The sequence below is a fragment of the Lissotriton helveticus genome, chromosome 12 (genome assembly GCF_964261635.1).
Source record: "Lissotriton helveticus chromosome 12, aLisHel1.1, whole genome shotgun sequence".
Lineage (NCBI taxonomy): Eukaryota > Metazoa > Chordata > Amphibia > Caudata > Salamandridae > Lissotriton > Lissotriton helveticus.
The window spans coordinates 289,764,460-289,781,909 of record NC_136073.1 but is presented as its reverse complement, the minus strand read 5'-3'; the positions used below and the strand labels follow the sequence as shown (position 1 = coordinate 289,781,909).

Below are 17,450 nucleotides of genomic sequence, written 5' to 3'. Positions count from 1 at the left end.
GGGTGTTTAAAAATTCCTTTTACCCCCACATACAACATAGGGGTTCTATTCTGGTTATGATGTGTACCTCAAGCCATTTCATGTGCTCAAACTGTGTTCCCAGCGGCCCTGTGTTATAAAATACTTTGTAGTATCCTGCATATTTATTGTAAGGTGTTTTACCTTTCCTGCTCAGCCAGTGTCTGTGCTCTGACTCATTGGAATGTTGGAGTCTGAGGATGCCTTGGAATGTTGGGACTGTGAGAGGCAGAGTGACAGTTGGTCATGGGCTGAGCAGCTGACAGGCAGCTTCTCCTTCACTACACCTCTAAAAGCTTCCTGAGAAAATACACTTCCATCCCGTAGGTTGGCAAAAACCTCTGATTTCTGTTTCCCAGCACGAGGGTTAGGTATGTGTTCTTTAATGATGTATGGCCCCGGGGATAGTTTGTATGAAGGTGGTTCTACGTTGCCAGCACTGCGCCCTGTTAAATTGCGATGCAGTTTTTATGCCCTGCAGTGTGCGACTTCAAAGGATGGCGGGGCTTGGAAATGACCCGTTGGGTCTGTGGAAGGGAGGGACAAGTACAGCACATGAGCATCTACTATACAATGAGAGAACATATTGTGTCAGGCCATGACTGAGAGCCCTTCCATTTCTGTTGCTTTGCACCATTTCTGGTGGTTTGAGATCTTCTTAGAATTTCTTGTTGCTCAAATGGGTGTCATTTCTGATATATGTTTCAATCATCTTCATTGCTTCATTTTGCTCGCAAGAACGTGTCACTCATAGTCGTTGAAATACCACTCATAATTACACTGAAATTAATTATGAAAATGTCTCACACGGCACTCTGAAACCTTGGCAGCTAGACAGTTAGGGGAAAAACGTATATCGGCTTTTCAGTTTTCCGATCCTGCAGCATACTTGGAAGTCCCATACATGACAATAAACCCGATGTATGCCTCGATAGAATCAATGGAGAAAAATAAAACATCTCGATCTTTTTTAAATCTCCCACTTCCGTCTAAAATGTTGCCATGTATTATTTTATATTTGTAACGCGTGCTGTCCGATATGGTACCCAAATCATACCCTTTCGAGTCGGGGTATATGGTTAAATGTCACTCGAATTCGAATATCAATAAAGCATTGTTTACTTAAAAAATAATGTAAAAAAACAAGCAGACGCTAGAGACATCTCTTCCGGGTGACGCCCTCTGTTCCGTCTGATGACGTGATTGGGCGGAGCAGGGTTTGAAGTTGTTGTGGTCGCGGGGCGATGGTGCTTTACGGCAGGAGCAGCTGACTACAGGCTGCGCGCCCGAGATGGCGGGCGACCCGGTGCAGGACGAATTCACCGCCCCAGGGTCAAGGGCTGAGGCGCTGGAGTGCCAACGACCGAGGGTTCAACAACTATTCGAGGTCTCGCTCACAGTGCTGGGGGCTTTGGATCCGCTCCCTATGTATGGACCTGAAGATGGGGACCAGCGCATCTGGGTACAGCTGAGAGGCGCCAGCGAAGCAGTGCGGAGGGCTAAGGTGAGGAGAACTGAGTAGAGGGGTCATTGGGTCAGGGAGCCAAGAGTTGGGGCGAGGAGCAGTGGCCAACGGCGGAGCCGGGGTGCCAACAGTGAAGGTTAAAACCACGTATGGAATGTAGGGAGGATATGGGTGTCTTTGGGCGAGGTGTGTGGGTAGAGAGTGTTGATGGAGAAGTGTGACAGTCAGGCAGAGCTGGTGAAGGAACATGTGAAGTTGGCAGGAAGACGCAGCTGTAGAAGGAACTTGGAAGAAACTTAAGGTGATTCACGTGGAAGAAACCGAACATGTTGCATACTCGCCAGCATTTGGGAATTGCAAGGAGATTTAGGGAAAAAGCAATTTGGGGCAATTAATTTCGCCGATTACGTGCATTGGAGTAGAAGACGTTTTGTGTGAGATAAAGCAAAAATGACATTTCTAGTTAAACATGTCAAGGACTCCGTCCCTCATTTAAATCGGGGATGGCGATATGTGATTGAACCACATAGTCATTCCTCTACTCTCTCAAGAAGGGCACCTTATTTTTAAATGAGTCTCTTCCCTAACTGCTTCGCATTGTCTTTTACCCTGGTGGCCCTTCACATTTTGAACAGGTATTGCACCGAGACTGTTCTTGCACAGCATCTGGTGTGTGCAAGCATTCAATACCCATTTCCACCAGTGTGCCTGCATCATCCATAATTACTTAACCCATGGCTGGACTGCTCCAAATAACCATGACCTACCTACAGTTTATCTCTTCTGCTTCTTTCAGCATTCCCCTCTTTGCCTCCCCCCCCCCTATCTCTTTCAGAAAAATTGAGCTCCCACATGTTTTCTCTTTTTTTTTTTCCTGCAAGGGTGCCTTGGGTCCAAATGTTAGAAAGGAAAATCAATTCCCATGCCCATTTTAAGATCAACCGATCTGGGGTAGTTCAGTATGGGAGAGAAGCTCCGCCCACTTCTCCGCCCTTATTTTTCATTGGCTTGTGTCTTTGTACTTTGTAAATGCTGTCTACTGATTGATTACGAGGCTTGTTAGTCCCTCCTTAGTACAGCCATGTAGTCATTTGTATCCTCCCATGGCTACTGGCCCCTTTAATTGGTTGTTATACAGGACCTGTTCTATTTTTTTCTACTGAGATTCTTCTACTGCAAGCACGATATTCAGCGGGCCATATCCTCTTTCACATTCGCAGCAGCCGGAAGTGTAGTAAAGTCCTGCTGTCCAAGTCACACAAGCCTTGGGGCATACTAAACTCCTTTGTGGTCGGGGCTATGGTTGGCACAAACCAACTGTGCCAAATGGGGTACTAGTGAAATAAGGATGCAAGAAAACTCCCATCGCAAGCATTTTGTTAACGCTCAGCATTTCCTGGCTCTTAACCATGGTTTAATATGTTACCTTACGAGACTAGTTAACCTCTTCATCAGTCAAGCTCCCTCCCTGCTGCCCTCAAAACACGACAGGTTACCCCTCTTCTAAAAAAAAATAAAACCTCCTCAGATGCGAACAACCTCAACAACTTACACCCCATCACCAACCTCCCTTTTTATTTCTAAAATCACAGAAAAATGTGTTGCGAAACAACATATATGGACCATAATCTCCTTGACGTGTTCCAGTCTGGCTTCATTCAAAATTGCAGCACTGAAACAGCCCTACTGCAAGTGATTGATGATGCGCTGCATATACTCGATTCTGGGGAATCGTGCCTTCCGATTCTTCTTGACCTCTCTACAGCCTTTGACATTGTTAATCACAGCACCCTCCTTAACGCTCTTCAACAGAGAATGGGCGTGGAAGTCAGTGATTAAATGGTTTGCCTCATTCCTCTCGGACAGATCCCAAATGATCAATATAGCAAACAGTCTTTCGTCTCCATTGGCAGTAGGTCAAGGTGTCCCTCTAGGTTCTATCCTTGCACCCACTCTGTTTAATCTCTATCTGGAACCATTAGGGAACCTCCTACGTAAATCTGGGGTCCACTAGCCTCTCTAAGCGGATGGCACTCAAATCTACATCAAGGTGTCTTCCGCACACGATCTCTCACTACTCAACTCTACTCTGAACTTTATTCACAACTGGATTTTAGTTCACCAACTCATTCTCAATCCCACCAAAACTGAATTCCTCCTCGTAGCTATCTCACTCTCCCCTCCTCTGGTTCAATCCTGGATGGATCGCTGAATTTACTCAACAATAAACCCATCACTGTCGACAGTGCTAAATGCCTAGGTGTCATACTGGACGAAAGACTCAGCCTAATCTTCCACAGCAACTACGTCGCTAAGAACGCACGTTACCAGCTGCGCCTTCTGTTGGTGATCCGTCTGTTCTTCCCAGAGCAAGACATAAAAACATTGGTCCAATCGCTAGTTCTTTCTAGACTGGATTACTGCAATTCTCTTCTGACTGGCTTACCCAAATCTCACCTCTCCCCCCTCAAATCCGTCCTCCATTCTGCAGCTCACTCTATTTCAGGGTCCAAACGAAGTGACATTACTCCTATCCTGTCTTCTCTTCGATGGCTTCCCATCGAGGCAAGATCTATTTATAAAACTGCATGCGTCACCCATAAAGCTTTGCACAATTCCTCCCATCGTTACCTGGCGAATAAACTTAGTGTCAGGAGGTTTGAGACCTTATCGGATTGCGGAAATGTTTCTACTCTAGCCCCCCTCCTTCAAAAAAGGAAAGATCGATGGCTCAATTGTTCTCAGGTAATGTGGTGAGAATCTGGAACTCTCTTCCGCCATTGCTCCGTGCCACCACCTCCATCCAGATTTTCAAAGCTGACCTCAAATCACTTCTCTTCCAAAGACACTTTCAGAACTAATGCCCTCATTCCCAGACCCCTCCAGGAAGTTACCTTTGATTGCTGTGTTTGATATTGTGTTATTGCCTACATGGTTTTATTCTACCGCTTCTGTTTATTTTTGGAACGTTCTATTTTGTAACATTTCTCTCATGTAACGTAACTGGTTCTATTGTATAGCTCTCTGACACCTTTGGGTAAAGTCCGCGCTATATGTGCTGTTAATGGCAGCAGGTGATACTGACTGCAGGGTGCTCCAATATTAGAGCTGCTCCCCCCCTCCCATGGTGAATGGAGGTGGCTGCTGAGGGGAAGCATAGAAGCTTAGTTGCTGTCTTGCCAGAGTTCTCAGGAGCCGCTGGGGGGGGGGGGGGTGCGGCCAGACCGATTAAGCAACTAAAGGAGCCGTCCGACCATTGCTTTTCCTCGATTCTAGCTCTCGCCACCCCGGGCGCTTTTTTTCTTTCTTTTCTACAGCGAGCCAGGAGGCACCAGAATGCTGGTCCAAAGAAGCAGAGGGCCTCAGCTCAAGGTAAGTGTTGCCTTGTTTTTGGGGAGTTGGAGGGGCCCTCCCGTAGGTCGGCGTGATACTAACAAGTGTTCTCACGCTGCCTTTAAACTTGGAGAGCTGGACCACCGTCACTGCGCAGTGCAGCGGCTCATGTGACAAAAGCAAGTGACACTTTTTTGATTATATAGTAGAGAACTACTCCTTCACAATCTTATGTCAGGGAGTGCTCTACTTCATCGGGGTTCCGCTTTTAAATTTAGAAGCCCAGAGCCGCGTGCGTGTAAGGTTCCTGCCTTGTGCTGACTCTGCCCCGGAGTAGTTCTCTACTATATAATCAAAAAAGTGTCCATATCAGAAACAAATACTGCACAAATTGTGTGAGTATGAACCTCTATGTTTGTTTGTTAGTCCTGACGAAAGCTCCATGGACCCATCCAGGCCCAAGGAGCTGAAACATGTCAACGTATTTGCCTTAATTATACTGCTAGATCCAGTTACTTGGTCTAAAAAGGAGTATTATCTACTTTTAATAATCTATGGTTAAGCAACCTATATTAAAAATCCATTGGGTTGTTTACCATTTTTAACTATTTTTTCCTTTTTTTGTACAATTTATTTTCACACTTTTTCACTCATTTTCTCTGGACGCTGCACCCTAGACCAGAGGCGCCTCGGGTTGAGGCTGGCAAAATCACTACTTCGGAGTAACCAATGATAACTGCCACAACTCTATTGCGGGGCGGACGAATCAGATATACCGCACCTTTTTCCTACCAAGACATAGAGTTTATTGAGGTTACTCTGATTCATTCCTTGTACCAATGGTCATAAGGTGTAACTAGTGTCCGTTTCTCTATTGATTAACTTACTACTTCCTGTGGGGAATGAAACTGAGATTCAGATCCCTTATCCCTCCTTTTTGATTAACTACTAAAAACAATAGTATTCAGAAAGTGAGACGGTTCCAGCGAAACTTCTCTGGAACCACCCAGCTGCCTCCTATAGTAGTCTACCAATGCAACATTCGCATGCATGTATTTTTAAATGATTACTTAGGGAAACTTGCATTGGCCCCGTTGTGTACCTGCAAGACTGGCTGTGCCCTTTATCTTTACCAAAATTCAATAGGGCGACCCAATATTCCCAAGGAACTGGGTATGTTCAATAACAGAAAAACAATGTTCCTTAGGCGAATTATTTCAGCTTAACTTCACAGTTGAAGAATTGTCACTACAGTGAACATAAATTTCAATTTTTCAAGAGAAAATACAAATAGTAAATCATTTGTTTTTATTCAGTCATATTCATCCTAAGTCATAAGAATATGTATATACATTATATTTCAATCCACTTTCGGCAACACAATGGTATACTGTTTCCTCAGTTTTTACAAAATGTATACTGTACCAAAAGACACTTTTGTAATGGATATGGACAGTATTTACATATCTTCCATATATACATTAATTTTGCACAAACTATATACAAAATTCCAATTCAGTCAATGCTGACACTATTTACACTCGAATCTGCTCCGTCGTATCTGTACCAAGACCGAACCACGAGGGACAGGAAGGCACAAATGATCAAATTAAATGATTAGAGAAATGGATTGAAAGAACCGGGGTATAACTTACCAAAGTGCGAGTAAATCGGCACTCATATTTCAGCAGTAGTCTGTAAAAACGCGAACAGATTCTAGCGTTTTCCCAGAATACCTAGCTGAGGCCCGCCCATTTCTCTAATCATTTCACTTGATAATTTGAGCCTTACTGTCCCTCGTGGTTCTGTCTTGGTACAGATACGACGGAGCAGATTCAAGTGCCCCTTGAACTGAATGTTCTACTCAATACTACTAAAGGTACGACCTGACTGCTTTTCTCTCTATTGTCAGCTAAAAAATTGTTGTTGGACACTGCTTTGTATACTTGTTCTAGTCAACTCGGACATTTTTGTTGTTTGTTGTATTTCCAATAGGATTAGAGTCTTTTCCATTGGTTTTCTGTGAGTATTGACTTGGATGTATATTCCCTCTCACGGTGATATTACGGTGTGGGTGCATGTCGTTTTGGGGCATGGCCACTTTGTAAATATTTATAAACATTTGTAAATAGGACATTTTAGTCCCTTGACACAGTTGTTGGCACTTTTTATTTATTTATTAGTTCACCATTCGGTTTGGTGTGGGCAGGCAATCTAGATTTTGTTTTCAAGAGTATGTACAGACATAGTTGTGATTCTATTTACATTGTTTCACTATAGGTCCATGGTGCAACCTATGTCCTGATGATGGTCTCGCTATATTGTATTGTATGAGACCGAAACGTCGACGCAACAACACTTCTTTGTAAATAGTATCAGCATTGACTGAATTGGAATTTTGTATATAGTTTGTGCAAAATTACTGTATTTATGGAAGATATGTAAATACTGTCCATATCCATTACAAAAGTGTCTTTTGGTACTGTATATATTTTGTAAAAACTGAGGAAACAGTATACCATTGTGTTGCCGAAAGTGGATTGAAATATAATGTATATACATATTCTTATATATGTGAGATAACAATCCCAGGCATACAATATAAAGAAGTGGCACAATAGACAATGGCAAACACACAACTAATTCAATATGAAAAAATACATGTTTAATATGATAAAGACATATAATAAAAATCAATACATTGATCCAAATTGATAAAATAACATTGTACTAATACATATGTTGTCACAGTAAAAATTATTATTTGAAGAATTGATGGTTTCCTGTCGACGCGTTTCGACATACACACTATGCCTTCATCAGGACTGTAACCATCATATTTCTGTGAAAAAAGAGGATTATAAAAATGTTTTATTCCATAATTCCTTCAATCTGTAGCAGGATAATTGAATTAGTATTTAGATTTGCCAAACAACATTCTATTGCCACTTATTCTGTTCAACAAGCTGATGTACTGCTTCTTCATTTAATACATTGTCAAAAAATACCTATGCCTTACTGATTATTCAAACAAAGAGACACAAATGGAGAATGCATGTATATAGCATTTAAACACATATACTATCATACAAACATTGAATATGTATAGATCTTTCTTATTCATACATATATTTGACATTTATCCATTGATACATGATTGTTGAAAAATAAAAATTGCTGCATAAGTCAATGATGTTCCATCACTATCCTAGGTGATTTATTAATTACCAACCTACAGAGAGAGACAGTAAGATGAAAAAGTTTTAGCGAGGAGACCAAAGCATAAAAAATAGAAAAAGGATAAAAGAAAAGATATTAGTCAACCTTTCAGGAGAGGAAAATAGTCCTATATTCTATCAATGAACCGGGAATGATGTCCATAATGAGGGCTCAGAACTAAGGAAGGCCCTTATCATAGAAATCAGTGTTATACCAACCTAAGCCCTACTCGTTATTTATTCCCTTCAGACCAGATGTACATAAGTTTGAAGTAAATATATTATCTAGTTTGAAGATGATTATTCTCAGCCCAGTATAAGAGCATATAGCACAAATAAGGACCTCACTACAGAATGAGTATATTGTCGCGAAGGGTCTTACCTTATATTTAAAAAGATTTTTCAAATGATGAACTCACTACAGAATGAGTATATTGTCGCAAAGGGTCTTACCTTATATTTAAAAGATTTTTCAAATGATGAACACGTAATTTGGCTGGTATAGGGTTAGATGAACAAAATTCAAACTATCAAAAATGGTCTCTTGAACATCTGTGGGTAAAAAGGTGATAATTCAGGGCCATTAACTATTACATATTCAGATTTTGAGCTTGCTTTCACTCATTATTATTTAAACTAACCAAGGTTCAGGTCTATTCTAATGGTCTAATATATTATATACGTAATAGTTGCCTTATAAGTGTACAAAAACGATGTTGTTCCCTGTTTAACAATCGCCTATACGATTACATTATTATTAAGCAAGTACCCTTCATCGGAATTCTGGCAGTATTCTAATTTTATAGAAAAGTGGCCTCTCTTACCATTATTTTCAAGTTGTTTATTATTAATGTGGGAAAGCGGAAGACCGATATCTTCAAGTTTGGAATATAATTATCCTCGACGATTTCTACAAATATAGAACGATAAGGGGTCACTAACCCACACAAAAAGTGCACATACAGTCATAGTTTCCAAGCGCACCTCGGCTTACCTAAAAAGTGAAATATTTTTTCGTGATGGTTTTAATTCTGGCTAGAGGCATCCAGCTCAGACGACATAATCGTTCACTCTAAGCACAAAGGGTTTGTGCACGATGTCTCTAGTTAAATGAAAACAGAGAAAACGGCTCAACTTTAAAAACACCGTCATCTAAATCAGTTACAACGAACAGATCAGGGTTGCATTCTTACCGATAGTATCGCGCAAAGTGGATGTATCAGAGCCGGTGATAACTTTGTTAGTTTTCCGCAGCTACTAACCCTTACATATGGCGCATCTAGATGTTTAAAACGAAAGGAAAGGATCGTGTCATAAACTTTACAAAAAAGAGGCTGCTGCACTTCTAAGGATTCAACGTGAAGTGCGGGAAAGATAACACGCTTACCGGTCAAAGCATAGAGATGCGGTGTGTCCACGTATACCATCTATCGCTTCCGCTTTCCACGAAAATGAACTCGCGCTCTTTTTTAGAGCCCTTTTATAAGAGGAGGATAACTATTGGTTCACTTCCTTTTTCTAAGGTTTCTTAAAGGAGAAGGATCCTATTTTACTTAGATCCTATGCCAAAAAGACGATTTTAATCTTGGCACACGTGTGTCTACCATTGTCTATTGTGCCACTTCTTTATATTGTATGCCTGGGATTGTTATCTCACATATATTGTATGCCCTGTCCCAGGATATTTATCCATAACAGGGGGTCCTTGCTTTTTTCACAAGTTATACATATTCTTATGACTTAGGATGAATATGACTGAATAAAAACAAATGATTTACTATTTGTATTTTCTCTTGAAAAATTGAAATTTATGTTCACTGTAGTGACAATTCTTCAACTGTGAAGTTAAGCTGAAATAATTCGCCTAAGGAACATTGTTTTTCTGTTATTATTCTTTATCTTTACCAGGTCGATCTAACAAGTTGTAGAATAACACCTTTTGGTCATTTTATGCTGAGAGCCGAGTAATTCTAGAAGTGATTGTCAAAGATGCACCTCCTTTTTCCTGCCAATCACCTGTATTTCTGAAAGAAAAAAAGATTGTCTCACCTCACTATTTCTTTACTGTAGTCAAAATGTATGCGTTTCCCTTCAATTTGTCTTTCTAACTGCCATGTATCTTCTCTGCTTCCGAGACCCATATTTGTTGCGGAGTGCGGGGGCACTGACTGTGGAGCGGCTCCTACTGTGTGCACGCTTGTAGCGCCTAGGTTCAGGACTTGGGTCACATTTGCCGTCGGTTTGACATTTAGTGCATTATCGTGCATTTGATGCACGCTCATCTCATGTTTGTTCATAAAGACTAAAGGCAAGACCTGTCAATGGTGCAGTCACCGATGGGAATGAATTTGGACTAGGAATGTGTTGTCATAGGGGAGTACTTCTATTTGCCATCAAATGACCTGCTCGTCTCGGTTGTTTAACTGACCATGATGTGCCAAGTTTACTTTCGTCAATACCGGCCTTTCTAAGCAGGGCTGCTTCACCAGTAAAGTGTATATACTGAGTCTTCTAATTTCTGAGATATATATCTATCCTCCAAAGTTGGTTCCACTGTATCGGATAATGGCAGCGCTCACTGTGGCTGCGGAGTCCTGCGGCAGAACCACGCGCAAACAGATGAATACTCTGATCGCACTCCGGCAGGTTTTTGCAATTTTTCTTTTCCTTTTTTATCTGTTCATTAACGGATAAAGGCGATATAGAGCCACGCGTTTCGGTATTACCCAATACCTTGATCGTGATCAACGTATTGGGTAATACCGAACACGTGAAAGGGTAAACAAAGTAAGGCAGCCAGAGCAGGAACTGCTCATGTGGACACAGCTATATGTCACAGCCCCTTGTGACTAGGTGTAAAGAACCAAGTAGTTTCCGCCTTGTTTATCTTGAGAACCGCGTGAGGAACTTTCATGACGTTTTCTAAAAACAGATTAAAAAAAACGCCGGCAGCCCCAATAAAGTTATATGAAATGAAGTCCCTCCCACGCCGCCTGCAGAATGTCATGAAGGCCAGAATCGCCCATATCTCAAATATTCACTGGCTTTGGGCTAAATGGGAGTCCCCTGATGGGTTGCTGCACCCCTACTCCGAAGAGGCCCGCATTATCATTCTAAGCAGCCCCTTTAATGAATACATGCATAATCTTTGATGCATTTGCTATTTGTAAGCTTGTATCACTTTACAGCATACGCTAAACTTTGTCTGTAGCTTCAGTATGTGTATTTTACATACTGGAGTATGCTAATTTCATACTCTCGAAACCCTGTTCCTAAATTTTGCAACACACACATACATTAGGAACCAAATCTGTTTCCCAAACTGATCCTATCTCTCTCTACCAATATGTGGTATTCGGACGCCCAATGTGTTCCTTGTGCAGTCCCGTGCACAATCTCTGCTTCCCCTAATCACTTTGCAAACTTTCTCTTCAAAAAGTAAACCATGAGTGTTCTTTCCAATTCTCACTGCTTGCCATCCCCCATCGGTGTATTATACCTCTTCCTTACCCTAATCTCTAACCAACATCACATCCCCAGTCCAACGCACTCTCTTCTTAGCACAGGCTTCATATGTCCAACTAACTATTTTAATCCTACACTATCGAATCACTGTCCCTGCAACTACATTATCTATATATGTTTTCTTCTTGCTGGCAACTACCAGCCCTGCGTCACAATGGCTTGCATCCCCACTAACTGCTTAGTAGATGTTTTTGCCCTCCAACTCTTTCCCCTTTCTCATGTCTCCGAAATCCTCGAATGACTAGCTCTCAACAGTCTTATCGTCACCCGTCCTACAGTATTAGGTATAAATTCTCTGCAATCAGTCAATCACAGATTATACTTAACTGAGTTGGTGCTCGTTCACTTCTCAGACATCTTCACCACATCCCCACCACAACCACTTGTCTACCCCACTTTTTCCCTTGACTCCTGCCTCTTTCAGTGCAGATGGTTTTGTACGGTTAATCGAGTCTGCGCTGGGCATCCCATGCACTAAGCTCTTCTGGGTTACTTCTTACATGGCCAGTCAGTCCTACTGAGTACTTTGACGTTCCCTCAATCAATCAATCAATCAATCATGCCATGTGTATAGCGCACTACTCACCCGGGAGGGTCTCAAGGCGCTTGGGGGGAGGGGTATGCTACTGCTCGAACAGCCGGTCTTGAGTTGTTTCCTGAAGGCGAGATGGTCCTGGGTCAGCCGAAGGTGGATGGGGAGGGAGTTCCAAGTCTTGGCAGCCAGGTAAGAGAAGGATCTTCCTCCGGCGGTGGCTCTTCGGATGCGTGGTACGGCTGCGAGGGCTGCGAGGGCGAGGCTGGTGGACCGTAGCTGGCGGGTGGGCGTGTAGAAGGTCAGACGGTCGTTGAGGTACTTGGGACCCAGGTCGTGGAGAGACTTGTGTGCGTGGGTGAGGAGCCGGAACGTGATCCTCTTGTCGACGGGGAGCCAGTGCAGGTTCCTCAGGTGGCTGGAGATGTGGCTGTGTCGGGGGACATCCAGGATGAGTCGGGCGGAGGCGTTCTGGATGCGCTGGAGTCTTTTCTGTAGCTTGGCTGTGGTTCCGGCGTAGAGGGCGTTTCCGTAGTCCAGTCGGCTGGTGACGAGTGCCTGGGTGACAGTCTTCCTGGTCTCGGTCGGGATCCAGCGGAAGATCTTGCGAAGCATGCGCAGAGTGTTGAAGCACGATGAGGAGACGGCGTTGACTTGCCTGGTCATCGAGAGGGAGGGGTCCAGGATGAAGCCCAGGTTGCGTGCGTTGGCGGTTGGCTTGGGTGCGGTGCCCAGGGCTGGGGGCCACCAGGAGTCGTCCCAGGCGGAGGGCGAAGATCCCAGGATGAGGACTTCCGTCTTGTCCGAGTTCAGTTTCAGGCGGCTGTCCTTCATCCACTCGGCGACGTCTTTCATCCCTTCGTGTAGGCAGGTTCTGGCGGTGTCAGGGTCTCTGGTGAGGGAGAGGATCAGCTGGGTGTCGTCGGCGTAAGAGATGATGTTGAGGTTGTGCTGGCGTGCGATGGCTGCGAGAGGTTTCATGTAGATGTTGAAGAGGGTGGGGCTGAGTGAAGATCTTTGCGGGACGCCGCAGATGACTTCGGTGGCCTCGGAGCGAAACGGGGGGAGGCGGACTCTTTGTGTTCTTCCGGCGAGGAACGAGATGATCCACTCCAGTACCTTCTCTTGGATACCGATGTTGCTGAGGCGCTGGACTAGGGTGGGGTGGCAGACCGTGTCGAACGCAGCGGAGAGGTCCAGGAGGATGAGGGCCACTGTTTCCCCCTTGTCGAGCAGGGTCCGGATGTCGTCGGTGGCTGCGATGAGGGCGGTCTCGGTGCTGTGGTTGGCTCTGAAGCCGGACTGCGAGGGGTCGAGGGATCCGTTCGTCTCGAGGAAGGCGGTCAGCTATCTGTTGACGATCTTCTCGATGACTTTAGCAGGAAAAGGGAGGAGCGAGATGGGGCGGAAGTTTTTGAGATCGGTGGGGTCCGCTGGAGGTTTCTTCATGAGGGCGCTGATCTCGGCGTGCTTCCAGCTCTCCGGGAAGGTGGCGGTGACTTAACTTTTGGGCCACCCTCCTCTATATTTGGGTGTCCATACGTCTGTCTGGGGCTCTCTCTTCTAACTTTACACCATTTCTTAATGAAATCTCTCATTTTGTGATATTTTGACTTCTTTGATCTCAGGATAACCAATCACCTTAACAAAGCTGCCCAAGTAGATTGCCAAAGCCATCTCACCTCATCACCCGCACCTCTTGCCTTGCGGTAGTTGGACAGGGGTTTATTCTGCACCTCCTAACGCGAGCACAGTCAAATAGGATTCATCTACTACTGATCAACCAGATCCTTAGCCTTCCTTGCTACCGTCGAGTTCTATCTTAATATTATCGTACACTCAGACAGAAAACTATGGGGGAACTTTTGAAAGGCAGTTTTGCCTGCCTATACACCAGACTTCAGAACCAGATAATAAAATCCAAAAGAACCATGTCAAAATATATTACCTCCAGAAAAAGTCTTAAAATGCTCTTTTCAGACTATACCCTATCGTAATGCACTTCCACATACTTGATTGTCAGCAGCTGCTCTGACTGCCCTAGAATACTATTGAAAGTTATCTGATGTACTATTGTAATTGAATTGTTGTGTGAAGCTCCCCACTGCCCTGTTAATAGGCTTATTGTCTTTAAGTATCGTAAGTAAAACAAATAAATAGGTACATGCCTCTTTCTGCATTCGTCAGCTGCTGCTTCCACCCTTCTCATCCTGTTCACATACGTGAGATCTGTTCCCATCTCTTATTTTTGTAGCTTTGATCTTCATCAGTATCCTATTCCTGAGCTAACTTGCCAGTTGTAACTGGCAACGCTTGGGACACCTTCACTATTTCAATCTGATCCCGGAGAAAATCTTCAACTAGACCACCCTTTAAGAAATCATTCAGACTGCAGCATCTTTTCAAGCTTTCTTGTTAGCAAAAGGAGAGTGCTGCACAAGCATCTGCCAGGATGGCTTAGCATGCCATTTGTCAGCTGCCTGTCCCCTTGTTGGTACTTCAAGTTATGGCGGCGGTCCTTCCCTATAACCCCCTGATCCTGAATAGCCGCCTGTGAGGTCCTGCAAGCTGAGGAGTCAGAGCATCAGCATGATGGGGTGGTTCATGATCTACTAGAGAAGTTGCCTTGGATGTTGATCCACCTCATGAGTCTCCCCAAGAACGACTACCAGGGGTAGCCAGGTGTCTCCATCAGCCAGCCTACTTTGTGCACTCCATGGGTCTGTTGATTTGCAGTGAATGCAGTGAGGATATGTTTGGATGATGTGAAACGGGAGAACATTTTGAAAGGCTCTGCGCCCATATTTGCCATTGGCTTTTGTCGTTGGCCATCCTAAATGCTAGCTTCTAAATTCGTAAGTAGTCTTATTAGTCCCTCCTTAGCACCGCCTCCTCTTCATTTGTCACCTCCCATGGTGACTGGCCCTTTTACTTTAGTTGTTACATGGTAGCTGTTATTTAGTCTGTAAGCACTATTTTCTTTATCCAGTTTCTCTTACTGCAGGCACAACATGCTTTGGTGTCTTTACAACGCCTCCCTCCCGTTGTCCGTGCCTTCTTGCCTCCCGCTGCCCGTGCCTTCTTTACCCCCCCGCCCTCCCTCCTATTGTCCGTGCCTTCTTCCCTCTCCCCACACTCATTTTCTTACATATGGTGTGTTTCTGTTGGACTGACAACCTGAGTAACGATTGGTATAAACGTGTGCAGTTTTGCCCACAGTCTTAAACTTCTAGGACGAGATCTCCCTATGCCAAAATGGCTTGCGCATTTGCATGGTGAACCTTGCTGTGCCTTGTCCGCTCGAGGGAAGCAAGCCTCAAGGTGGGACATGACTCAGTATTTGAGACCCAATAAGTTCACCCCTGATATATCGATTGTCCTTTTCTGAAGTTGTCTGCAAATTGTACGCTTCAACTTGCAGATCTGGACCGCATGAGAGCGCTCTGCAAATTCCTAATTGATACTCCACTCATTGTAGCTCTGCTGCGGGGGGGGGAGGGGGTAGCTCCCCAAAAGACAGTGACACACATGCCAACTTGGTATATGAAGCGAGGGCATGATGTTGCTGTCTGCCAGATCATTATAGCGATCCTTTTGCCCAAATAATGACCGGTATGCATGGCAAATTTGTGTATGAAATAAGATGAACATTTCGGACCAGACCTTTCTGACTGTGTCAAATGAGTGTGTTTATATTTTTTGGGGGGACGGGGGTCAACGGAATATACAGCATAATGTGTGACAAACCCCGCCCACTCTCCGCCCATATTTGCCATTGGCTTATGTCATTGTCTGTCCTAAATGCTGGCTTCTGATTCGTAAATAGGCTTGTTAGTCCCTCCTTAGTACAGTCTCCTCTTCATTAGACAGCCTCCCATGGGGACTGGCCCTTTTACTTTGGTTGGTACACGGTACCTGTTCTTTATTCTTTAAGCACTATTTTCTTTATCCACTTTCTCTTACTGCAGGCACAACACATTTTGGTGCCTTCTTTACAACCCCTCCCTCCCTGTTGTAGTGTCTTCTTTAAGACCCCCACCCTCCATCCCGTTGTTCGCGCCTTCTTTACCCCACCCTCTCTCCTGTTGTCTGTGCCATCTCCACCCCCCTGCCCGCCCTCCCTTCCTCCTGTTATCAGTGATGCCTGCCATTTGCAATGCAATAGGCTTTGCATTTATGCGAGTTTAAGCTATTGGCATTGTAAATGACCATGCCGTTTATTTGTTTTGGTTTTTAAAAGATAAATAAAATGCATTGTTATTTACAACAATGCCAATAGATTAAATTTGCGTAAATGCGAGACCTATTGCATTGCAAATGCTTGTTTAATGTGAGACTGTCAGTTGTGATGCTCTGGGCCCCTCATATCCCTGCGCCCAGTACTACTGTACTACTCTGAGGGAAAAGTAGGGGTCAAAAAGATAAGGGCTCTCTGCATCTGACTGCATACCTGCTGTGGCCACCCTTGGGTCACCTTCAACAAAAACAACCGCCCCATAGCAGTTAATGTTGACTTGAAGGTATCCGTCTGAAAGCAAAGGGCTAGGTGGTGGAGCAAAGTTAAAGAAGAAAGAAGCCTTCACACCAGCTGTTAATTGACTGAGTTACTTAAAGCCAGGGCCACTGGAATATAGAGATTCTACAGCAGCAGTGTTTTCCGCATAATTATGAGTGTGCCGCATTTGCTAGATAATATGTTATCTGCAGATGTTAATAAATATTGTTAGATTCTACCCCAAATGGTTCAAAAGTTACTAAAAGTGCGGCAACTTGTTCCAGAGCATTTGAAGGCCCTTTGCAGAGGTTGACTGGTCATCTTTCAGTTGCTTATTGCTGTATTTGAGTGTTAAACTAGTACTGAGGTGAAATATTTCCTCTGGCAATGTTACCATGAATAAAAATGACAAAATAATGAAGTAATACTAACCACAGAATGTGCTGCATTATGTTAAATAATTTTCCTTTTCTTGCTGCATAATTTAGTCAACACTGCTGCGTAATTTGGTCCTCTTCTACCGCATAATTCCAGTGTCCCTGTGTAAAGCTTCATGATATCTAAGATTTAATGTTTTTGAGAGGGAATGTATGGGTGTTATCCGCTGAATTGACGCCTATAAAAATGTTTGCACTAGATTAGGTGGTACACCACAACAAGATAGTCTTTACCCTCCTCTGTAAAATAAATAACTTATGTCCCTGCTGTGATTTTACAGAGGGAATGTATGGGTGTTATCCGCTGAATTGACGCCTATAAAAATGTTTGCACTAGATTAGGTGGTACACCACAACAAGATAGTCTTTACCCTCCTCTGTAAAATAAATAACTTATGTCCCTGCTGTGATTTTACAGAAGAGGGCC

The 17,450-nt window shown here is 43.8% G+C and overlaps 1 protein-coding gene across 5 annotated transcripts in view; it reads left to right on the top strand.

The window, feature by feature from the left end:
- The first annotated feature begins 255 nt into the window (after window positions 1-255).
- Window positions 256-17,450, top strand: part of N4BP1 (NEDD4 binding protein 1) — a 178,208-nt gene continuing 161,013 nt past the window's right edge. For 3 of the 5 annotated variants that reach the window (XM_078670539.1, XM_078670542.1, XM_078670543.1), the window contains exon 1: window positions 1,226-1,522. In XM_078670539.1, the coding sequence (XP_078526665.1) occupies window positions 1,310-1,522 (213 nt within the window). In that variant the 5' untranslated portion in view covers window positions 1,226-1,309. Of the gene's footprint in view, window positions 390-1,204; window positions 1,523-17,450 lie in introns of those variants that run through there. The other 2 variants (XM_078670540.1, XM_078670541.1) reach the window with 2 other exon arrangements.